This window comes from Panulirus ornatus, chromosome 64 (genome assembly GCF_036320965.1).
Source record: "Panulirus ornatus isolate Po-2019 chromosome 64, ASM3632096v1, whole genome shotgun sequence".
Classification (NCBI taxonomy): domain Eukaryota; kingdom Metazoa; phylum Arthropoda; class Malacostraca; order Decapoda; family Palinuridae; genus Panulirus; species Panulirus ornatus.
The window spans coordinates 482,143-507,824 of NC_092287.1; the positions used below are offsets into that span (position 1 = coordinate 482,143).

At 39.0% G+C, this 25,682-nt stretch overlaps 1 protein-coding gene across 1 annotated transcript in view; it reads left to right on the forward strand.

Moving 5' to 3' along the window:
* Positions 1 to 160: 160 nt before the first annotated feature.
* Cog7 (conserved oligomeric Golgi complex subunit 7) overlaps positions 161 to 25,682 on the forward strand; it is a 57,020-nt gene continuing 31,498 nt past the window's right edge. The window contains exons 1-9 of the mRNA XM_071657440.1: positions 161 to 426; positions 2,082 to 2,171; positions 10,479 to 10,559; positions 10,728 to 10,832; positions 16,589 to 16,720; positions 18,270 to 18,453; positions 19,738 to 19,931; positions 20,201 to 20,420; positions 23,217 to 23,342. Coding sequence (XP_071513541.1) covers positions 424 to 426; positions 2,082 to 2,171; positions 10,479 to 10,559; positions 10,728 to 10,832; positions 16,589 to 16,720; positions 18,270 to 18,453; positions 19,738 to 19,931; positions 20,201 to 20,420; positions 23,217 to 23,342 — 1,135 coding nt within the window. The 5' untranslated portion in view covers positions 161 to 423. The remainder of the gene's footprint in view (positions 427 to 2,081; positions 2,172 to 10,478; positions 10,560 to 10,727; positions 10,833 to 16,588; positions 16,721 to 18,269; positions 18,454 to 19,737; positions 19,932 to 20,200; positions 20,421 to 23,216; positions 23,343 to 25,682) is intronic.

The window sequence follows — 25,682 nt, forward strand, 5'->3', positions numbered from 1 at the left end:
ACCACTCACTTTACTCGAAAGAGAAATACTTCCTGAGTGAATTCTCTTACATTCACTCCAATGTACAGTAAACGAGTAACGTGAAATCTTGATCGAACTGATCTTTTCCTTCTTTTCGAAGTACAATTTAAATCACCCGGCAAATATTCCCGTTTTTTACAGACAACAGCTGACGTTGCAGAAATAAACAAACTTTTGACGGACAGTTGTCAGCCCAAGTTGATAAAGTCCAAATGAAATACTCTAATTCAGTTTTAGTTAAAGACATCGACATGAAAGTATAAACGCAGCAGTAAACGAAAATTCAAGGAAAAACAAGTAAAAAGATAATCCGTATTTAGTAACTGGAAGCAGATGAAGTGTCAGTCTGACTGATAAACCAGTTAATCAAATTACGTCAGTTTTTCGAGGGATTTCGTTGACATGGTAAATATCAGGGTATTTTGCATTTGACGGGCGAAAAGTTAGTTTATGGGCTTGTTGGATTTTCAGTTTTTTCAACCTAACTTCAAAGAGCAATGAGATACACGGTAGATGTCTTGCCTTACATAGTTGTACTGTTGACTGACAAGTAAAGATGTAATTTAGGTAATTTGTCTACATACAGACGCATGTGTTCCAATAGAGAGACTTTGACGAAAGTGGTACCATTGGATTGTACTCTCGTGAGATTATGTAGAGAATGATTTTAGGGTATAGCCCGTCTTACTCCAATAATTGTAAGTTCCCATAAATTGGGTAGGGTTTTGAAACAGAGGGAATATATTAAATGAAAGCAGTCCAAATCAACAATTGACAGTATAAGGAATTCATTGGGAGCACTTTCGTCTGAATCTATTAATTAGAATACGAAGAGGGGGAATGTACTTGGACTTCCAACATCATTTCCTAGTGTTCTTATGCATAATGCAAGCACATTAGAAAAGTGGCCGTCCTGTGGACAGCTGAAATCAAACATTCATCTGGGGCTTGTTTGAATTTTAGTAGAGCTCTATATGGTTTAAAAATCACTATACAATCTGAATGAAGCTGTGATACATAAAAAAAAATTGCCTCCGAGGACTAGAAATAATCTGTATTAATATAAATCATGCATTCCACAGAATGTCACCATGCATTGAAATGTGTGAATCATACTGAATGTGAGTTTTGCAAATATGTCTGGTGAGCTCAGATGTGTATAAAGATGTAGGGTTTGAATTACCCGTTAAAGGATCTGTTTAATACAGGGTCAGATTCTGATATCTCTGTGAGCATTAGAATTTACTCTTTACTTTTTTAACCATATTATCCATGATGCAGTTAAGTGGAATACATGTTTTTCATAGTGATCTAATTTCATGAATGAGATAGCAATGCATTTACAGGCTGCTTGGGGTCATTCCTTAGTCCACCCGGCTGCTCAGTTTTCCATGTGAACAAGGTGATGCCTGGCCACGTACACCTATATTCATTTTGTAGCTGTCATGTGTAATGCATCAAAACCACAGCTATCTATCCATAACCAGGACACAGACCTTTCAGTGGTTTACTCCAGATGCCTCGCATGCTCAGATTTAGTCCTTTAATAGCACATCAACCCAGTATACCACATCATTACAGTTCACTCCATCCTTTGCATGCTTTAATAGCACATCAACCCAGTATACCACATCATTCCAGTTCACTCCATCCCTTGCATGCTTTTCACCCTTGTGTATGTTCAGGCCCCAATCACTCAAAACCTTTTTCACACCATCCTTCCACCTCCAAGTTGGTCTTCCCATTTCAGCACACCCCTCTCCAGCTCTCAACTACACTCTTTTCATTATAACACTCTCATACCCATTCATTACTTAATCAAACCACCTCACACCACATATTGTCCTACATTTCATTTCCAACACATCCATCCTACTCCACACAGCCTTTTCTATAGCCGATGCCTCGTATCCATATAATATTGGGACAACTTTACCTTCAGACATACCTATTTTTGCCCTTCGAGATTACATTCTCTCCTTAGCACTTGTTTGATTATATTCCTTAGCAAAGATAACAGCAGCTGTTAATATCCTAATATGTTGTCATACTTACTGCAGGACTTGACAGCCTTTTCTCAGGAGAACTTTGATCCCAAGGACTGGATAAACAATGTGTTCCGCAGTCAGGAGGCCCAACAAAACCGAGATGTAAGTGATAAGCACCTGTTATTTTTTGAGTTCTTATGTATTATTGCTCTATTTGCTGTGAAATAACACTCATTTGCACACACAAACACACACACACACACACACACACACACACACACACACACACACACACACACCTAAACAGACTCCAAAGTTGGTGTGGTACTATTTTTTAAACTTGACTGCCATTTCCTACGTTATCAAGGTAGCATCAAGAACAGATGCAGAAAGGCCACATCCACTCACATTCATTCTTTAGCTGTCATGTGTAACGCACCAAAACCACAGCTTCCTATCCACAGCCAGGCCCCCCCAGACTTTTCCATGGTTTATCTAAGATGCTTCACATGCCTTGTTTCAACCCAGGCAAATATAAAGTAATGATAATGGGAAAAAGTGAAAGAAAGTCTCGGTATGGTTATTGTCTAACAGGCAATACGATTCAAGATTCCTGGGAGTCAACATCATCCCTAATCTGTTGCCATAATTAGGAGAATGGTAAAGGAGACAAATTGTCTGTTCGTGAATATCAGAATAGATTTCAGTTATATGGATAAGTGAATATTTAGTAAGATGATTGTATCCTACATAAGCCCAAATATAGAACATGCTTCTGAGGTTTGGTCACTGCACCTAAAGAAGTACATAAAGAAAATAGAGAAGGTCCAGAGGAAGGCAACAAAGATGGTACCAGAATTGAGAGAGCTAAGGTACAGGGAAAGGCTAAAGGCTTTAGACTTGCCCACCTTAGGAGAGAGAAGAATGAGGGGATGACCTGATCACAACCTTTAAGTTTTTAAAAAAGATCATTCACCCTCTCACTCAATACCCCTCTCATACAATTTTTCAGGAATACTGAACAAACATGCCTCTGTAGTTTGACCACTCACCTTTATCCCCTTTTCCTTTGTACAGTGGCACTATACATACATTCTGCCATTCCTCAGGCATTTTACCATGATCCATACATACATTGAATATTCTTACCAACCAATTAAAAACATGGTCACCCCCTTTCTTAATAAATTCAGTTGCAATACCTTCCAAACCTGCCACCTTGCCAGATTTCATCTTCCGCAACGCTTTCACCACCACCTTTCTTCACCAGTATATATATATATATATATATATATATATATATATATATATATATATATATATATATATATATATATAATGGTATATATATATATATATATATATATATATATATATATATATATATAATGTATATATATATATATATATATATATATATATATATATATATATATATATATATATATATATATATATATAATGTATATATATATATATATATATATATATATATATATATATATATATATATATATATATATATTTTTTTTTTTTTTTTTTTTTTTATACTTTGTCGCTGTCTCCCGCGTTTGCGAGGTAGCGCAAGGAAACAGACAAAAGAAATGGCCCAACCCCCCCATACACATGTATATACATACGTCCACACACGCAAATATACATACCTACACAGCTTTCCATGGTTTACCCCAGACGCTTCACATGCCTTGATTCAATCCACTGACAGCACGTCAACCCCGGTATACCACATCGCTCCAATTCACTCTATTCCTTGCCCTCCTTTCACCCTCCTGCATGTTCAGGCCCCGATCACACAAAATCTTTTTCACTCCATCTTTCCACCTCCAATTTGGTCTCCCTCTTCTCCTCGTTCCCTCCACCTCCGACACATATATCCTCTTGGTCAATCTTTCCTCACTCATTCTCTCCATGTGCCCAAACCACTTCAAAACACCCTCTTCTGCTCTCTCAACCACGCTCTTTTTATTTCCACACATCTCTCTTACCCTTACGTTACTCACTCGATCAAACCACCTCACACCACACATTGTCCTCAAACATCTCATTTCCAGCACATCCATCCTCCTGCGCACAACTCTATCCATAGCCCATGCCTCGCAACCATACAACATTGTTGGAACCACTATTCCTTCAAACATACCCATTTTTGCTTTCCGAGATAATGTTCTCGACTTCCACACATTCTTCAAGGCCCCCAGAATTTTCGCCCCCTCCCCCACCCTATGATCCACTTCCGCTTCCATGGTTCCATCCGCTGCCAGATCCACTCCCAGATATCTAAAACACTTCACTTCCTCCAGTTTTTCTCCATTCAAACTCACCTCCCAATTGACTTGACCCTCAACCCTACTGTACCTAATAACCTTGCTCTTATTCACATTTACTCTTAACTTTCTTCTTCCACACACTTTACCAAACTCAGTCACCAGCTTCTGCAGTTTCTCACATGAATCAGCCACCAGCGCTGTATCATCAGCGAACAACAACTGACTCACTTCCCAAGCTCTCTCATCCCCAACAGACTTCATACTTGCCCCTCTTTCCAAAACTCTTGCATTTACCTCCCTAACAACCCCATCCATAAACAAATTAAACAACCATGGAGACATCACACACCCCTGCCGCAAACCTACATTCACTGAGAACCAATCACTTTCCTCTCTTCCTACACGTACACATGCCTTACATCCTCGATAAAAACTTTTCACTGCTTCTAACAACTTTCCTCCCACACCATATATTCTTAATACCTTCCACAGAGCATCTCTATCTACTCTATCATATGCCTTCTCCAGATCCATAAATGCTACATACAAATCCATTTGCTTTTCTAAGTATTTCTCACATACATTCTTCAAAGCAAACACCTGATCCACACATCCTCTACCACTTCTGAAACCACACTGCTCTTCCCCAATCTGATGCTCTGTACATGCCTTCACCCTCTCAATCAATACCCTCCCATATAATTTACCAGGAATATATATATATATATATATATATTATCCCTGGGGATAGGGGATTAAGAATACTTCCCACGTAGTTTGACCACTCACCTTTATCCCCTTTTCCTTTGTACAGTGGCACTATACACACATTCTGCCAATCCTCAGGCATTTTACCATGATCCATACATACATTGAATATTCTTACCAACCAATTAAAAACATGGTCACCCCCTTTCTTAATAAATTCAGTTGCAATACCTTCCAAACCTGCCACCTTGCCAGATTTCATCTTCCGCAACGCTTTCACCACCACCTTTCTTCACCAGTATATATATATATATATATATATATATATATATATATATATATATATATATATATATATATATATATAATGTATATATATATATATATATATATATATATATATATATATATATATATATATATATATATATTTTTTTTTTTTTTTTTTTATACTTTGTCGCTGTCTCCCGCGTTTGCGAGGTAGCGCAAGGAAACAGACGAAAGAAATGGCCCAACCCCCCCCCATACACATGTACATACACACGTCCACACACGCAAATATACATACCTACACAGCTTTCCATGGTTTACCCCAGACGCTTCACATGCCTTGCTTCAATCCACTGACAGCACGTCAACCCCTGTATACCACATGACTCCAATTCACTCTATTTCTTGCCCTCCTTTCACCCTCCTGCATGTTCAGGCCCCGATCACACAAAATCTTTTTCACTCCATCTTTCCACCTCCAATTTGGTCTCCCTCTTCTCCTCGTTCCCTCCACCTCCGACACATATATCCTCTTGGTCAATCTCTCCTCACTCATTCTCTCCATGTGCCCAAACCATTTCAAAACACCCTCTTCTGCTCTCTCAACCACGCTCTTTTTATTTCCACACATCTCTCTTACCCTTACGTTACTTACTCGATCAAACCACCTCACACCACACATTGTCCTCAAACATCTCATTTCCAGCACATCCATCCTCCTGCGCACATCTCTATCCATAGCCCACGCCTCGCAACCATACAACATTGTTGGAACCACTATTCCCTCAAACATACCCATTTTTGCTTTCCGAGATAATGTTCTCGACTTCCACACATTTTTCAAGGCTCCCAAAATATTCGCCCCCTCCCCCACCCTATGATCCACTTCCGCTTCCATGGTTCCATCCGCTGACAGATCCACTCCCAGATATCTAAAACACTTCACTTCCTCCAGTTTTTCTCCATTCAAACTCACCTCCCAATTGACTTGACCCTCACCCCTACTGTACCTAATAACCTTGCTCTTATTCACATTTACTCTCAACTTTCTTCTTCCACACACTTTACCAAACTCAGTCACCAGCTTCTGCAGTTTCTCACATGAATCAGCCACCAGCGCTGTATCATCAGCGAACAACAACTGACTCACTTCCCAAGCTCTCTCATCCCCAACAGACTTCATACTTGCCCCTCTTTCCAGGACTCTTGCATTTACCTCCCTTACAACCCCATCCATAAACAAATTAAACAACCATGGAGACATCACACACCCCTGCCGCAAACCTACATTCACTGAGAACCAATCACTTTCCTCTCTTCCTACACGTACACATGCCTTACATCCTCGATAAAAACTTTTCACTGCTTCTAACAACTTGCCTCCCACACCATATATTCTTAATACCTTCCACAGAGCATCTCTATCAACTCTATCATATGCCTTCTCCAGATCCATAAATGCTACATACAAATGCATTTGCTTTTCTAAGTATTTCTCACATACATTCTTCAAAGCAAACACCTGATCCACACTTCCTCTACCACTTCTGAAACCGCACTGCTCTTCCCCAATCTGATGCTCTGTACATGCCTTCACCCTCTCAATCAATACCCTCCCATATAATTTACCAGGAATACTCAACAAACTTATACCTCTGTAATTTGAGCACTCACTCTTATCCCCTTTGCCTTTGTACAATGGCACTATGCACGCATTCCGCCAATCCTCAGGCACCTCACCATGAGTCATACATACATTAAATAACCTTACCAACCAGTCAACAATACAGTCACCCCCTTTTTTAATAAATTCCACTGCAATACCATCCAAACCTATATATATATATATATATATTATCCCTGGGGATAGGGGATTAAGAATACTTCCCACGTATTCCCTGCATGTCGTAGAAGGCGTAAGTGGATCATATGGTGGGGGAGGGGGTGAAAATCCTGGGAGCCTTGAAGAATGTGTGGAAGTCGAGAACATTATCTCAGAAAGCAAAAATGGGTATGTTTGAAGGAATAGTGGTTCCAACAATGTTGTATGGTTGCGAGTCGTGGGCTATGGATAGAGTTGTGCGCAGGAGGATGGATGTGCTGGAAATGAGATGTTTGAGATGTGTGGTGTGAGGTGGTTTGATCGAGTAAGTAACATAAGGGTAAGAGAGATGTGTGGAAATAAAAAGAGCGTGGTTGAGAGAGCAGAAGAGGATGTTTTGAAATGGTTTGGGCACATGGAGAGAATGAGTGAGGAAAGATTGACCAAGAGGATATATGTGTCGGAGGTGGAGGGAACGAGGAGAAGTGGGAGACCAAATTGGAGGTAGAAAGATGGAGTGAAAAAGATTTTGTGTGATCGGGGCCTGAACATGCAGGAGGGTGAAAGGAGGGCAAGGAATAGAGTGAATTGGATCGATGTGGTATACCGGGGTTGACGTGCAGTCAGTGGATTGAATCAGCGCATGTGAAGCGTCTGGGGTAAACCATGGAAAGCTGTGTAGGTATGTATATTTGCGTGTGTGGACGTATGTATATACATGTGTATGGTGGTGGGTTGGGCCATTTCTTTCGTCTGTTTCCTTGCGCTACCTCGCAAACGCGGGAGACCGGCAAAAAAAAAAAAAGAAAAAAAAAAAATATATATATATATATATATATATATATATATATATATATATATATATATTTACTTATTTATTCATTCATTTATTTATTTTACTTTGTCGCTGTCTCTCGTGTTAGCGAGGTAGCACAAGGAAACAGATGAAAGAATGGCCCAACCCACCCACATACACATGTTTATACATAATGCTCACACATGCACACATACATACCTATACATTTCAACGTTTCAGACATATAAATATAAATATATACACATCTATGTATTTATACTTGCTGCCTTCATCCATTCCTGTCACCACCCCACCACACATGAAATGGCACCCCTCAACCCCCGTGCGTGCACGATGTAGTGCTAGGAAAAGACAACAAAGGTCACAGTTGTTCACACTCAGTCTCTAGCTGTCATGTGTAATGCATCGAAACCACAGCTCCCTTTCCACATCTATATGGTTTACCCCAGACGTGTCACGTGCCGTTTTGATATGAAGTACACTATGAATGACATGAACGCTCACCAAAAATGGAGAAGCTCGTTTATGTGGGGGGCAAGGACTGGTGTTAGATTGATGAAGGAGCAGTAGTGTCTGCAAATGAAACTGTTGGTGAACTTTTAAGGGAACTTGAATATCAAGACTTTTCCAGCTTCTCTTGCTGCTTTGCTTTGATCTTGAAAAATGTATTCAAAGACTTTCTTTTCTTGTGTTGATAAATATCATTACATTAATGAATAGCATCAGCTACCAGCTATTCAACTTGGGAACTGTGTCCTCTCCAAGGATCATTCTTGCTGAAAATGGTCTTTGTTTCTCTGATAAGCTGGAAAGCTTCAGACATTTGTTTTTATGGTTAAAATTTTCTGGAATGGTGTATCAGCAGAAAGAGTTTCATCATCAGCTTGTTATTCTAGGTCCATTAAACCATTATTTGACATCTCCATGTGATGTAAGTAACTCCTTCTCATCAGCTACTTGAAAGCAGATTGATCTTTTAAAAATGGAACTTCGTAACTTAAAGTGATTCTATGTTACCTAAGTGATTAAGGATGTTTAAAACAAAACAGCATTGTTTTGGGCAGTGTTATAGATGGCCTCCATGTTCCATAGTCTGTAGACATGATAACTTTTTCTGAGAAATTAGGTGCATAAACACTATGTTTAAATTTATGTATTTTTTTTTTTTTTTTTTTTTTTTTTTTTTACTTTGTCGCTGTCTCCCGCGTTTGCGAGGTAGCGCAAGGAAACAGACGAAAGAAATGGCCCAACCCCCCCCCCATACACATGTACATACACACGTCCACACACGCAAATATACATACCTACACAGCTTTCCATGGTTTACCCCAGACGCTTCACATGCCTTGATTCAATCCACTGACAGCACGTCAAACCCTGTATACCACATCGCTCCAATTCACTCTATTCCTTGCCCTCCTTTCACCCTCCTGCATGTTCAGGCCCCGATCACACAAAATCTTTTTCACTCCATCTTTCCACCTCCAATTTGGTCTCCCTCTTCTCCTCGTTCCCTCCACCTCCGACACATATATCCTCTTGGTCAATCTTTCCTCACTCATTCTCTCCATGTGCCCAAACCATTTCAAAACACCCTCTTCTGCTCTCTCAACCACGCTCTTTTTATTTCCACACATCTCTCTTACCCTTACGTTACTTACTCGATCAAACCACCTCACACCACACATTGTCCTCAAACATCTCATTTCCAGCACATCCATCCTCCTGCGCACAACTCTATCCATAGCCCACGCCTCGCAACCATACAACATTGTTGGAACCACTATTCCTTCAAACATACCCATTTTTGCTTTCCGAGATAATGTTCTCGACTTCCACACATTTTTCAAGGCTCCCAAAATTTTCGCCCCCTCCCCCACCCTATGATCCACTTCCGCTTCCATGGTTCCATCCGCTGACAGATCCACTCCCAGATATCTAAAACACTTCACTTCCTCCAGTTTTTCTCCATTCAAACTCACCTCCCAATTGACTTGACCCTCAACCCTACTGTACCTAATAACCTTGCTCTTATTCACATTTACTCTTAACTTTCTTCTTCCACACACTTTACCAAACTCAGTCACCAGCTTCTGCAGTTTCTCACATGAATTTATGTATTTAACTTGTAATATTCAGTGGAACTTCAATTTATGGGTGCTGCCTCAGTCACTTCAGGATTTCATTAATTTTATTTTAACAATGATATTACTGTATATTGTATTGTCAGAAATTTTTTTTTGCACTATGTTGTGGAACATTTTATATCTATGATGATATTTATAAGTTGATAGTGGTTAGGGCTTTGAAGTAAGGGAAAATTTAGGATTGTATACTTTAGATGTAGTGGAAGTGCATTTAAGAATTGATAAAACTTTTGAAAACTTCACCTAGATGATTCAGGAGGTGCTGCTTAACTGGAACTTTTCCCTAATGTTTTGGTGACAGCTCTTGTATAAATGAGTTGAATGTTGTATTTTGATTTTCAGTTTGATTTTTGTCAAAGAAGTAGCCTTAACGAAGATGCCTTCTTCATTTCTTGTTAATGTTTTGTAATATTTCAGCAATATGCTTCATCCTTGGTGATGCGACTGCAGTTAGCCATACAAGAAGTAAACAATGCACTTGAGGAGACAAGTCAGCAGGTGTGATATTCTGTTGTTTAAGTGTGGTATAATTTTTTATAGATTTTTCAAGGATTATCATGTGTGTGTGATGGACTATCTGGACTTCTCACATTTTGAAAAACATATTGTAATCCTGTCTTGTGATCATACAATGAAAATATTTCAGAAAATATTGATGATTTTCAGGTTGTGAGTAGCATACCACGGGTGCTAAGAGATATTGAATCACTGGGACATGAAGTTGCTGTCCTCAAGAATCAGATGAACAGTGTTAGACAAGACATAGAAAAGGTAGGAATACCAAATTCTGTCAGTACAGCATATTCTCCTTTTCCCAGATGAAGATTGTTATGATTGGGATGTATTCTGTGTTTAGGAGAAAATCTGATGTCCTTCCAGACTTAGATAATTTCCTTGCAATTTTCCGGTTCATGTTTGTGACATATTCGGGGTTTAGAAAAAATACCTTTTCCCATTAATTGCTTCACAACCCAGAAATGCCTCATTTTTCCTGTAAACTGGACAAATCTTGGACATTGGTAAGTTTTCAAATTGTTCAGGTTCAGGAGGATTTGGCAAGTAAAAGTGCTTGGGTTTAGCAGGATACACTGTAAACATACTTTCATAAAGATACATAAACAACATCTATCCAGGGAAGCTTATTACTGGTACTACCTTTGTGGATAATGGGAGTGTTAGTGATAGCTGTGTTGTGAGCCAGCACTTCACTGGTTGCCAAGTTGCACTCTTTTGACCCAGGTAGCTGTCTTTTCTTTTTGCCTCACCACACATGGACTGCTGGCATTCTGTCCACAAATATACAATCTCTTTATGTCACACATAACAGTGGTTAATTCACACAAGTCATTTTTCATCACTAAATTTTTCCTGTGATGAGCTCTACGTGCTAGCCCTGCCTTTTGGTGGAATGAAATGGGTGATAGATAAAAGTAGTATGTAGGAACACAGGAGCATTAGGTAGATTTAGTGGTAGGAACATTTGATGGGAGCATTAGTTAGAATTAATAGGAATGTAGGTTGGAACATTAGATGGGAGCATTAGGTAGAATTTATAGGAATGTAGGTTGGAACATTAGGCTGACACTTTCAGTAGCAGTAGTTGATAGGAACATTAGGTAGGAGCCAATGAAAACACTGCACTAGAGTTGCCCTCTGCTAGTGGCCTGTTAAGAGTGAGGCACAAAAGGCTAAAAAGTGGCAAAAAGTTCAGTTTTGAAGATTCCATTGCCATGGTTACAGAGATATAGATAGATAGCTAGATAGATAAACATCAGGATATACAGAATTCTTGCAAGTATTGATAGGTTTTATATGCCAATTATGCCTCAGATTCTGTGTTTTTGCTGATTTACACATTCTTGAAAGGATATTTGAAGCATCTGGTTTTAACTTTGACTTTGAGGTCTTTATCTTAATTTTTGTATGATATAGCATGAAAGTGATAACTAATTTCTTGATTTAAAAAGACATTGGCTAAAAATTATTTTCATTTATCTCATGAATTATATTAGCTTCCTCTTGCTAGTATTCAGAAAGTAATAGATATATATTGATTTCTTTATCCAAAACAAAAAAGTGAGCTTCTGAGTACTTACCTGAAATCTACATTTACTTTTCTGTACGCATTAGCATGTCCCAAATGATAGATATTGGTTTAAAGAATTTTTATTGCTTTTCTCTTTTTGTGTCTGTGAAATTTGTTCACACTTGATAGTAACCTTAAAGGTTCTAATAGTGCTGAAGCATGCATGGAAAGATAAATCGTTATCTGGGAGAGCGAATATGGGTATGATTGAAAGTTAGTCCAAACAATGATGTATGGATATGAGGCATGGGCTGTAGGTAAGTTTGTGCAGAGGAGGGTGGACTTGTTGCAAATGAAATAGTTGAGGACAGTATGTAGTGTGATGTGGTGTGATTAAGCAATGAAAGGGTAAGAGGGAGGTGTGGTAATAGTGTGATTGACAGCCAAAGAGGTTGTGCTGAAATGGTTTTGACATATGGAGAGAATGAATGAGGAAAGGTTGACAGAGAGGATGTGTGTCAGAAGTGGAGGGAAAAAGAAGAACAAGGAGACAAAATTGGAGATGGAAGGATCGGATGAAAAACATTTTGAGCGGTCAGGGCCCAAACATGCAGAGGGGTGAAAGGAGTGCTGATGCAAGGGGTGGCGATGCTGATACCTTTGGGGCAGGGTAGTGCCAGGAATGGGATGAAGGTGAGCAGGTATGACTATGTGCATGTGCACATACAATCCTGGCAGAAAAAATTGGTGTGATAGGGCCATGTCAGTATTTTTTGCCTCTGTATCATACCCCCAAAACATGACTGAAATGTTGAAAAATAGTGGGGTAGCTCATGGACGGTGTTGGGAGGGGGGCCCCTGGATAGCAGCAGGAGGTGATCAGTCTGCTTGGAGCTACTGTGGTGGGTAAATGTTTTTTTCTGTTGTCCCCCTGACATCTGCTTTTTTATCCTACCCACGTGTGCTTTGTGGTGAATTTGTGCTGCAGTGCCTGGCCCTAAAGACTTGTCTAAAGAGGATATTGCTGCTATTGTAGCCATGTGCAAGACAGAGAAGTGTTATAAAGAAATAATTGAAACTACAGGGCAGGCAATCTGAAGTGTGCAAAGATAGACAAAGCTCTTCAATCATGGTGTTGGCATTGACATTCTTACCAAGAAGAATTGACCTGGATGACTTCATGTCACTTCCCAATGCACTCTCAAGATTATCCAATGTCAAGTAGACAAGAATCCACTTATTTCAGCATGACAGTTGAAGGAAGAAAACCCTAGGCTACTTGGTCATGCATCTGTATGTACTGTTCATATTTGACTTCATGATGACTTGAAATTAAAGAGGTGTATGCCTCACAAGAAACCACCTCTGACAGACCACCAGCACAAGAATAGACACGCATTTGCCAAGAATTATTTGCAGTTGGATGACGAAAAGTGGAAGAAGGTGTTGTGGTCTGGTGAGGCTACATTTGATGTCACTGGCAGCCGTAGAGACAAGGTGTACCCGAGGCTAGGTAGTGACCCATAAGACCTTAAGTACATTCAAGCAACTGTAAAATTTCCAGACTCACTTATAGTTTGGAGTACTTTTGGCTATAATAGTGTTGGAAGTTTTATGTTTTTACCTTGAAATGTGACTATGAATCAGAATCAATACCTGGAGCTGTTGTGTGGTGAAATACCTGACTGTTTTATGAAGACTAGTAGTGACATTTTTATGCAAGATGGTGCACTGTGCCACACTGCTAAATTGATATATGACTGGTTTGCATATTGTGGTGTGACATACATTCAGGACTAGCCAGGTAACTCACCTTACTTTAACCATATTAAGGACTTGTGGGTCAGTTATAAAGTCACAGTTCTATGGATGGAATACATCCAGCATTCCTAAGTTCCAGGCTGCCACCCAGGATATTTGGGTCAACCTTGACTCTACATACTTCAGCATCAGGCAGCATGTGTTCCAAAGTGCCTTCAGGATTGCATTAAGGGCAAGGGACGTCATACGAAGCACTAAGGTGTTGTGTACTTGTTTTATCTTTTTTATTGATATTTTTATAGGTTGCATCACACTGTAAGTAGGGCACACAATGTTTTTCCACCAGGACTGTATGTATATGTATATAAACAAAGAAAATGAAATACGATAAGTTCCCAAGTGCACATTTATGTAATGATCTCATCGTGAAGGGAAATACAAGAGTGAGATAGAAGATGTAGAACAGTCAGTTAATATACAAGGAAGAGATGTAGATAAGACTCCATTGGTAAACAGGCATTGTTACATGACAGCTAGAGACTGAGTGTGAACGAATGGGGCCTTTGGTGTCTTTCCTAGCGCTACCTCGCACACATGAGGGGGGAGGGGGTTGTTATTCCATGTGTCGCGGGGTGGCGATGGGAACAAATAAAGGCAGATAGTATGAATTACGTACATGTGTGTATATGTATATGTCCGTGTGTGTATATATATGTGTACATTGAGATGTATAGGTATGTATATTTGCGTGTGTGGACGTGTATGTATATACATGTGTATGTGGGTGGGTTAGGCCATTCTTTCGTCTGTTTCCTTGCGCTACCTCGCTAACGCGGGAGACAGCGACAAAGCAAAATAATAAATAAAATGTTTTTACCAATGATGTAAGGCATTTGTACAAGTAGGAAGAGAGGAGAGTGTTTGGTTCCCAGTGAATGTCAGTCTGTGGCAGGGTTGTATGATATCCCCATGGTTGTTTAATTTGTTTATGAATGGGTTGGTTAGGGAGGTAAATGTAAGAGTTTTGGAGAGAAGGGCTAGTATGCAGTCTGTTGGGGATGAGAGGCCTGGGAAGTGAGTCAGTTGTTGTTCGCCGATGATACAGCTCTAGTGGCTGATTTTGAGTGAAAAACTGCAAAAGTTGGTGACTGAGTTCATAAAAGTGTGTGAAAGGACAGAGTTGAAAGTAGATGTGAATAAGAGCAAGGTTATTAGGTTCAGTAGGGTTGAGGGACTAGTTCATTGGGATGTAAGTTTGAATGGAGAAAAATTGGAGGAAGTGAAGTGTGTTAGATATCTGGGAGTGGACTTAGCAGTGAATGGAATCATGGAAGCGGAAGCGAGTTACAGGGTGGGGGGAGGGGACGAAAGTTCTGGGAGCAATGAAGAATGTGTGGAAGGAGAGAACGTTATCTCGGAGAGCAAAATTGGGTAAGTTTGAAGGAAAAATAGTCCAAAAATGTTATACGGTTTTGTGGCATGGGCTATAGATAGGGTTTTATGGAGGAGGATGGATGTGTTGGAAATGAAATCTTTGAGGACAATATGTGGTGTAAGGAGGTTTGATTGAATAAGTAATGAAAGAGTAAGTGAGATGTGTGGAAATAAAAAGAGTGTGGTTGAGAGAGCAGAAAGGAGTTTGTTGAAATGGTTTGGACATATGGAGAGAATGAGTGAGGAATGGTTGACAAAGAGGATATACGTGTCAGAGGTGGAGGGAAGAAATAGAAGTGGGAGACCAAATTGGAGGTGGAAGGATGGAGTGAAAAAGATTTTGAGCGATCGGGGGCTGAATATACAGGAGGGTGAGAGGCGTGCAAGGAATAGAGAGAATTGGAACGATGTGGTATACCGGGGTCGATGTGCTGTCAGTGGACTGAATCAGGGCATAAGAAGCGTCTGGGGTAAACCATGGAAAGGTCTGTGGAGCCTGGATGTGGATAGGGAGCTGTGGTTTCAGTGCATTACACATGACAGCTAGAGACTGAGTGTGAATGAGTGTGGCCTTTTTGTATCTGTTTCCTTGGCGCTACCTCACTGAAGCAGAGGGTAGCGATGCTGTTTCCTGTGGGGCAGGGTAGCACCAGGAATGAATGAAGGCAAGCAAATATGAATATGTACATGTGTATATATGTATGTGTCTGTGTATGTGTATGTATATGTCTGTATATGTTATATATATGTATATATATGTGCGGATGTTGGTGTTTATTTATATGTATGTGTATATGAGTGGATGGGCCATTTTTCTTCATCAGTTTCCTAGCGCTACCCCATTTACACTCAGTCTCTAGCTACCATGTGTAATGCACCAAAACCTCTGCTCCCTAGCCACATCCAGGCCACACAGACCTTTCCATGGTTTACCCCATTTATCATCCCTGGGGATAGGGGAGAAAGAATACTTCCCATGTATTCCCTGTGTGTTGTACAAGGCAACTAAAAGGGGAAGGAGTGGGGAGCTGGAAATCCTCTCCTCCCATTTTTTTAGTATTCCAAAAGAAGGAACAGAGATGGGGGTTAAGTGAGGATATTCCCTGAAGGCTCAGTCCTATGTTCTTAACGCTACCTCACTAATGTGGGAAATGGCGAATATGTATGAAAATAAAGGTGTTCAGTTTCCCATGCTGTCTCAGCTAAACTAAGAAACTTCCCACTGGGAGATCCACTCTGTGCCCCTCATTTTCTTTAGCTCTAATATTTTTCTCTGTAATGTTCAGTCTTTTTTTCTTTTTTACAGGTGGAGCAAAACACAGCAGCTAGTATGCAAACTTTAGTTAAGTTAGATTCCCTCAAGGGTCGCTTAGTGGCATCATCTCAAGCACTTCGAGAAGCAGACAATTGGACCACTCTTTCCACAGATATTGAAGAGGTAGAAAGCTGGTTTAATTCATCTTTCATGTTTGTTTAGTGTTTCCTTCATTAATGAAGTAGTGTCATTACAGATGACTGGTCCTCAGAGGAAGATCTTCTCATAGTTCCTCACAGAAGAAGGTGGTTGGAGTTCCTTACAGAAGAAGGTGATTTCCAACCACCTGCTCTCTTATCTCTTAGTTGCCTGCAAATATAACAAAGCTGTAAACCACACAGAATTGAGCATTCAGACTGATCTCTGAATGCTTAGAACTACAAACACTCACCAGTGACACAATGAAACAGAGATCTTTTAGAAAAATACAACCTCATCATGCTCAGCATTCAATTCTTTGCAGCAGTACTAGACCCTTCACATCAAAACCATTCCATAATCAACCACCAATCCCCCAAATGGAGATGAAAACCTTACACCTGTATCATATTTCAGCAGCCAGCACTCAGTCCCTCCCACCCTAAACAGACATAACACTGACAAAAGGTATACACAAGAAAAATCACATGACAGGCACTAATCATCCACTTTCCAAACTTATCCACAAACATCACCCAACCAGACATACACCCATCTAAAACCAAACATCCCAGACATACACGAGTTACATTATCCTGTCTGCATCTATTCCCTGGACATCACCCATACCAACGATGATACAAACACCATTTAATCTTATCTTAAGACCCTTTATGTCTGCAATGCAGATACTACAATGAAGCTCTCCACATAAACACACTGAACATCATTAAACTTTATAGACTCTTTCTCTCTCGGTTAGCTTCCTTAGTGCTGCAGGAGCGCCATAGAACACAAAGGAATATGAAATAATTCAAACTGCAACAGATCAGTGGTTCATTTTTAGGCTGATTTTGATAAAAGATATCAAAAACTCACAGATTAGTGTAGTAACAGGAGAAAGGTATACAGATGATTCATAAAGCTTGCAAACTGTTCATTCAACTAAAGAGGAGCAAAAGCTAATGTTATCCTTGGACTTGGAGTGATATATCTATCACTTTTCTTAAATGTATATGTAGTACTGTTTTCAGCCTTTTCTGATTGGTATATCATTCTATTTATTGACAATCCTGTTGAAGGAAAAATACTTTTCCTCATTCAAAGCAAGATGTTTGCCCATGAGTTTTTATCCAGTACTATGAGTGAAATCAGGTGAACCAAGTCTTACATAGTTTGTTAGACTGAGATTTTCAATTCCTTTGATAGTTTTTGATATCTGTAGTAAATCACCTCTTAGCCTTCTCTTTCTTAAGCTAACTAAAATTGAGTCCTTTATGTGGTTGTCATAGGATTTGTTTACCAGCCCAGGAATCGTCTTGGTAGCTTAATTTTTTATGTTAAAAGGTATTTTATTTTCACATCATTTTACTCATGATCCATGAAATTGGTAGGTAATAGATTATGATGTGAACTAGATCCTGTGTGTATGAGAAATTTTACCCTGTTTTTGATTCCCTAGGTGTTTTCGGTATGCTGTACTTTTCAAAATATGTAAATGAGCTCTGATCAGTTTATTTATTATTTCTTGAAGGTAATGGACAGTGGAGATCTTGATGCCATTGCCAGCAAGTTAGTGGCATTACAGAACTGCCTTGGTATCTTAACACATGTGCCTGATTATGAGGATCGAGTTGCGCACCTAGAAGGTCTGAAAGTTAGGCTTGAAGCTCTGGCTAGTCCACACATAGTTGCAGCATTCACACAACACAATCTAGGTCAGTATGTGGTATATTTAGATATCTATTGGTTTCAATAAATTTGCTCCAGTGGGCTTTTAGACCACATCATTTTTGAATAATTGAGATGTTCCAAAGGTGGATATATGTACATGGTATTAATGGGAGTTATCCAGAGGCTTAGTCATTTGTTCCTGTTGCTGCCTTGCTGAGTAGGCAAAGGCAAACATGTATCAGATAATGTAAATTAATGGGATCTGGATAATTTGGCACTGGGATACATAGTAAACAGAGTTATGATGTAATGTCTACAGTAGGTTGGTTGGTCAGTCAGTATCCTTTTGCTATCAGCTGTTCTTCCCCATTCTTATTTTCTCTCTTATGGACAAAGCTCTGTTACAATCTAAGAAAGTGCTTGCTTGAGAGGGTGAGATTAAACAGGATTTTACTTCCCAAAATGATGTTTATTGATGAGGATTCACTATTTTCATCCATGATAATTCATATATGAGTAAGTTCAACAAATTTTCATTTACATGGACTTGATTAATTTAAAGTACTGTGCTGGGCCAATAGCATCAAGCAAGGAGGTGAGGTGGCAAGTAGTTAACCATTGCCATTCATTCACTTGCTTTATGTATCATAGTATGATGTGACTGTCCTTGACATGAAATAGATTATGGTGTCTTTACTTTCATTTCTGATAACAGAGTTGGATACATACTGACATAAGTAGGATTACCATAATGTTAATCATAACTATTTTATTGTATTTTGAAAACTAGGGAGATCACACCAGGTTCATCTGCCACAATATGGTATTGATGCATACTTTGTTGTGATCATCAGCCCATCAGTACTTTTCCTTCCTGTTTCATGTTTTTTCTTATGAGTTTATTATGAACTTTAGATCTTCCAAGTTTGATTAAGCAGAAGCTCAGAATGACCACAGTGGAATAGTTTGCATTTTTATTGTGAGAAATATGTTGAATGGAAGTTTAAATTCAGACATGACAATGCTAATTCATCCTAGGATGAAAAAGTACTTGAGAACTGGTGTAGCCAGGCAAGCTTTTTGACAGTTCAGAATGATGCATTGTAGGCTATATAGAACCACTGTTTTTTCTCGCTCTCCTTTGCCTTGTGATCCATAAGATATATACCTTGGTGTTTCTGAGTCTTGTTCATTTTAACCCTCATATATTGGTTTAGGAGCCCTTTCTTCACTCATCCTGTTTCAAATGATCTCTAGGTCTCGAAGCTGCTTGCTCTGTAATTATTCACTAGATGATGTTCCTCCTGCAAATTTCTCTGTTTTTTCAGAGGAATCAGTAAAATATGCAAGACTTTTGCGGTCTTTAGGACGTGTTAGTCAGTTGGAAAGTTATTATCACAAATGTGAAATCGGTCAGCTTGGGACTGCCTGGCGTGGAGGGGTAGAAGGATCTCATCTGAGTGGTCCCCCCTCTTGGCTCTCATCTTTCTATGACAAAATAGCTCTGCTGACATCTCAACAGGTAAAGTTATGCATATATCATCTTATATGATATTAATTAGAGTGCCCTTTGATATACATATATGATATTCTATAAAGTGTCCTTTGACGTAGTAGCATGCTTCTAGATATATGTGTATTAGGCAATTATTGGCATGGAAGAATGTGGAAATATGCAATGACTATTAAGAAGAGGAGGTTCTGCATGAGCTCATCTGCTGTAGAGAAGGAATAAACTTATAGATTTTAGATAAAAAGATGCATTATTATCATGTTCGCATGTGTTTGTAGGTGCGATGGTGTGGTCAAGTCTTTGAAGGGTCAGATGCCAACCTTTTACTTTCTCAGCTAGTAGCCTCAACCCTTACATCTCTTGACCCACCCATCCATCAGGTAATTGCTGCTGCTGCCAAACAACAAGAAGAACCACTAGCTTTTTTGATATCTGTAAAAATTGCTGGTGATCAGTTTTTGAGAGACTTTGAATCAACACTTGGCACAGCAAAGCAAGGTTGGTGACTTGCAGTTTGTTCATTTCATGTGTTATACGTTTTTCTGATGAACTGAGTTTAATCATTTGGATCAGGTGTTGTAGGATATTAGAAAGATATATTTTGAAGCTTGAGATACTTCCTTGGCATTTTTAGGAATATTCCATTTTTTCCCGTTTAATGAAATACACCTCCTTCAGAAATGGTTGGTCATACTGGAAATTTCTGTTTTTTTAGATTTCAGTTGCTGGATTAGGCTTCATATCTTTCCTTTATACCTGTTCCCTTTTTTTTTAACCTTGGTCATCGTGCTTCTGTACTCTTGTTTTTAGATTGTTCTTTTTTTTTTTATTCTTTTAGACTTGATTTCAATAACTCAAGTTCAGGTTTAAAGTCTTTGAGATATAGAAAAGATGAATAGTTTAAGCCTGACTCAGGATAGAGAGATACATGAGATATTGAACATTGTATGAAAAAGTAAATTGAATGGCAAACCATTACATAAAAGGCAGAACAGAAAATGCAGTAGTTTGATAAGTCATAACTGTACAAATCTTTATTCTAATGTAAAGGATTACTTACAAGTTTTAGAATTTTAGGATAGTATACATTAGTAAAAGGAAGGCAGATTAAGATTTCTGAAGAAAATTGAATCAGAATTTAAAAGAGAATATCAAGCTATTGTGGAAGGAGGTGAATATGAATTAGAAGTGAGGTATTTGAAAGGAGTGAATGTTTATTAGATAAGTCTGGGTGAATGCTACTGAAAAGATGAAATTTGGAGAGAATGTGTAAAGAGATTATGGGAATGACAATGAGCAATAAGCAGAGGAAGACATAGGTATACAAGGAAAGATTGTGAAAAGGAAGAAGGAAAGCGATAAAGATCTAAAAGAGTGAAAAACCGGCATAGACAGAGTAGTGGGTGAGACTTTGCAAAGTGGAAGTGAAATGTGCTTTGGAGTAAATCTGGAAAGTGTGTATGGAAGCATGGAAAAATGCTCAGATACCTGATGATTGTACAAAGGCAGAAATAGTCCTTCCATATAAAGGAAAAGGAAGTAAGAATGAGTGTAAGAATTACAGTGGAATAAGTCTCCCTTGTATAGTTGGTGAGGGGGATGGCAGGATGGTACTTGATTCTGTGAAAAGGATTAGTGAACTTTTTATTAGAGAATAATTAGGTGGGTTTTGGTATGGAAGTAGGTGAAGAGATTAGATATTTGCATTTATACAAATACTGGAGAAAGATTTGGAGGGAGAGGAGATGTATGCAATATTTCTGGATTTAGAAAAGGTATGTAAAAAGGTGATCAGGAAGGCATATTGGGAAGTTTTGACTTTGTATAGAGTGTATGGAAGACTGATGAATGCTTTCAGTTCAAGAGCTTGTCTCATGGAAGTAGTGCATGTATGTGAGTAAGTAGAAGTAGGAGTGAGTGGTTTATAATGAATGTAGGGTGTATCAAGTTTGTATGATGTCACCATGGTTGTAAATTGTTTTTATGGCTGAAACATTGTTTAAGATGAGAGGAACATAGGGTTCTTGTGTTGTGGTTCTTAACCATGATATAATAGTTTGGTAGTCGCTACAGTTTCTTCATGCCAAAAAGCTTTGTTGTTAACCATGTCAGAGCAAGAGTTTATATGTTTATTTTTTTTTTTTTTTTTTTTTTTTGCCGCTGTCTCCGTTTATATAAATATATATTTATATAAATATATAAAGAACAGTGGAGATGAGTATATATATTTATATATTTATATATTGGTGAGATGGTTCTCTGATGTGAGTAGAGAGATGATACTGAAAGTGAAGGCAAATGATAAATAATAAAGTTTCATTCCTTAAAACCTAAATTTTCCATAGGGCAGGAAGCTTTCTTCCAGTTCCAATGGATGTTTGTGCATGGTGAAGAACTGAAAGTTTGAATAATTTTAGATACTTGGGAACGAAATTTAGCAAAAGCAAAAGTTGAAAGTAGAATGACGTATGGGTGGAAAGTTGGGGTACAGTGAAGGCTCTAGTGAATATAAAAAAGATGTAAGTGTAGAATATGCAAGAAGATTGCACAAAATAGTACTCATCCCAACACTGATGGTTGGTTGGTTGTTTAGGCTTTAAGCCTAACAATTACCAGTATCATTAAGACCATCATCATCAAGTTACTACCAGTAACCAGAAAATCTTGAGTTCCCTCTTCCCTTGTTAAGGATAATTCAAAGATGTATGTATGTGAAACCCAAATGTAAATAGGTTAGGATAGATCAAAGATAAGAACAGTGGAGATGAGTAAGTAGCCCACTACTCTATGAAATTTGAAGGATGGATGGATTGTAAATGTGAGGTTATGTGGTGTACAAAATCATTGGATAGTTGCATGGATAGCAGCCATTTAGGATGGTATATCCATGTAGAATTCATGACAGATAATAGACTGATCAAGAAGGTATATTATATTATAACAGGAGACACAAGGCAGGAAGGTACATCAAGAGAGAAATGGATTGATGTAGTGAGAAACTTGATTATAGCCAGGGATGTTTCAGATGAAGATGTTACAGGAATGATTCGGAATTGAATGCACTAGAAATGATTTATGTATGAAAGTGGTATAAATGGTAACCTCATATTAAATGACTGATGAAAATAGTGTGTAAAGTAAAAAAGTTAGATGTGCTGTTATAAATGTGGAAACACATGTTTCACAGTAGGATACAAGATTTGTTAGGTTGCTGCTGTAGGAAAGTGTGTGAGGGTCATTGATGTTCCTCTGGAGACAAGTTTTTTCACTCTTCAAAGCTTAAATTTCTCACAGAGCAGGAAGCATTCTTCCAGTCCCAGCAGATAGTTGTGCAAGCAGTGTATAGTCCCCTCCAGGAGCAAGTTGCAAAATACCAAGAGTATGAAGAGGCTCTCATGCTATCTCATTTGATATCTGCAGGTAAGCATTAAATCATCTCACTTTTCTGTGATTTTTTTAATTAGATATCATAAGCATCTTGAAAATAGCTGTGAATTTGAAAAGACAGGCTGTAAGCCATTTAGGAGAATTGTACATTGCTAAAATTTATATTTCATTTCACTATATCATGTCTGTTAACCTTTTTATAAGTAAATCTCCACTCCATTTGGAAGGGTGCCATCACAGGGGGGCAAGGTAAGTAATGCAGTGTGCTTTATATAGATGTGTTTTCAACAGACTTGTTTAGGAATGTAATAGCATAAGGTAAGACTTACCACAGATTTGATTTTTTTTGTTTACATGTGTCTGATGTAACTATTTCATGTATACAGCAAGGTTGCATGGCCCTGTATGTTCAGGCCCCGATTCCTCAAAATCTTTTTTACTCCATCTTTCCACCTCTAATTTGGTCTTCCGATTCTCCTTGTTCCCTCCTCTGACACTTATATCTCTTTGTCAGTCTTTCCTCATTCATTCTCTCCATATGTCCAAACCTGTTCAACACACCCTCTTCTGCTCTCTCAACCACAATCTTTTTACATCCACACATCTCTCTCACCCTTTCATTACTTACTCGATCAAACCACCTCACACCACATATTGTCCTCAGACATTTCATTTCCAACACATCCATTTTCCTTTGTACAACCCTATCTATAGCCCATACCTTGCAACCATGTAAAATTGTTGGATTTACTATTCCTTCAAACATAACCATTTTTGCTCTCTGAGATAACATTCTTTCCTTCCCCACATTCTTCATCTCTCCCAGCACCTTTGCCCCATCTCCCACCCTGTGACTCACTCACTTTTACTTTTTTAGGTCCATTTGCTGCTAAGTTCACTTCCAGATATCTAAAACACTTCACTTCCTCCAGTTTTTTCCATTCAAATTTACCTCCTAATTAACTTGTCCCTAAACCCTACTGGACCTAATAACCTTGCTCTTATTCATGTTTACTCTCAACTTTCTTCTTTCACACACTTTACCAAACTCAGTCACAAACTTTTGCAGTTTCTCAGCCGAATCAGCCACCAGTGCTGTATCTTCAGCGAACAACAACTGATTCATTTCCCGAGCTCTCTCATCCACAACAGACTGCATACTTGTCCTTATCTCCAAAATTCTTGTATTCACCTCCCTAACCACCCCATCCATGTGTGGTAGTAAAAAGAGTGTGGTTGAGAGAGCAGAAGAGGATGTTTTGAAATGGTTTGCTTACATGGAAAGAATGAGTGAGGAAACATTGACAAAGTGGATATATGTGTCAGAGGTGGAGGGAATGAGGAGAAATGGGAGACCAAATTGGAGGTGGAAAGATGGAGTGAAAAAGATTCTGAGTGATCGGGCCCTGAACATGCAGGAGGGTGAAAGGCGTGCAAGGAATAGAATGAATTAGAACGATGTGGTATACCGTAGTCGACGTGCTGTCAATGGATTGAACCAGGGCAAGTGAAGCGTCTGGGGTAAACCATGGAAAGTTTTGTGGGGTCTGGATGTAGAGCTGTAGTTTCATTCCATTATTACATGACAGCTAGAGACTGAGTGTGAACGAATGTGGCCTTTGTTGTCTTTTCCTAGCTCTACCTCGCAGACATGAGGGGGGAGGGGCTGTCATTTCATGTGTGGCGTGGTGGCGACGGGAATGAATAAGGGCAGACAATATGAATTATGTACATGTGTATATATGTATATGTCTGTGTGTATATATATATGTATACGTTGAGATGTATAGGTATGTATACCTGCATGTGTGGACGTGTATGTACATACATGTGTATGTGGGTGGTGGGCCATTCTTTCATCTGTTTCCTTGCACTACCTCGCTAATGTGGGAGAGCGACAAAGTATCATGAATAAATGAATAAATGAAATATGTCTCTATATGTATTTGTATGTATACATTGAAATGTATAGGTATGTATATGTGCGTGTGTGGGCATTTATGTATATACATGTGTATGTGGGTGGGTTTGGCCATTCTTTCGTCTGTTTCCTTGCGCTACCTTGCCAACGCAGGAGACAGCAACAAAGTGTTATACATAAATATGTATGTAAGTGAGCTTGGGAAGGCGACTTGTGTGAGGAAGTGCCAGGAGAGACTGAGTACAGAATGGAAAAAGGTGAGAACAAAGGAGGCAAGGGGAGTAGGGTAGGAATGGGACTTATTTAGGGAAGCAGTGATGGCTTGTGCAAAAGATGCTTGTGGCATGAGAAGTGTGGGAGGTGGGTTGATGAGAAAGGGTAGTGTGTGGTGGGATGAAGAAGTAAGATTATTAGTGAAAGAGAAGAGAGAGGCATTTGGGCAATTTTTGCAG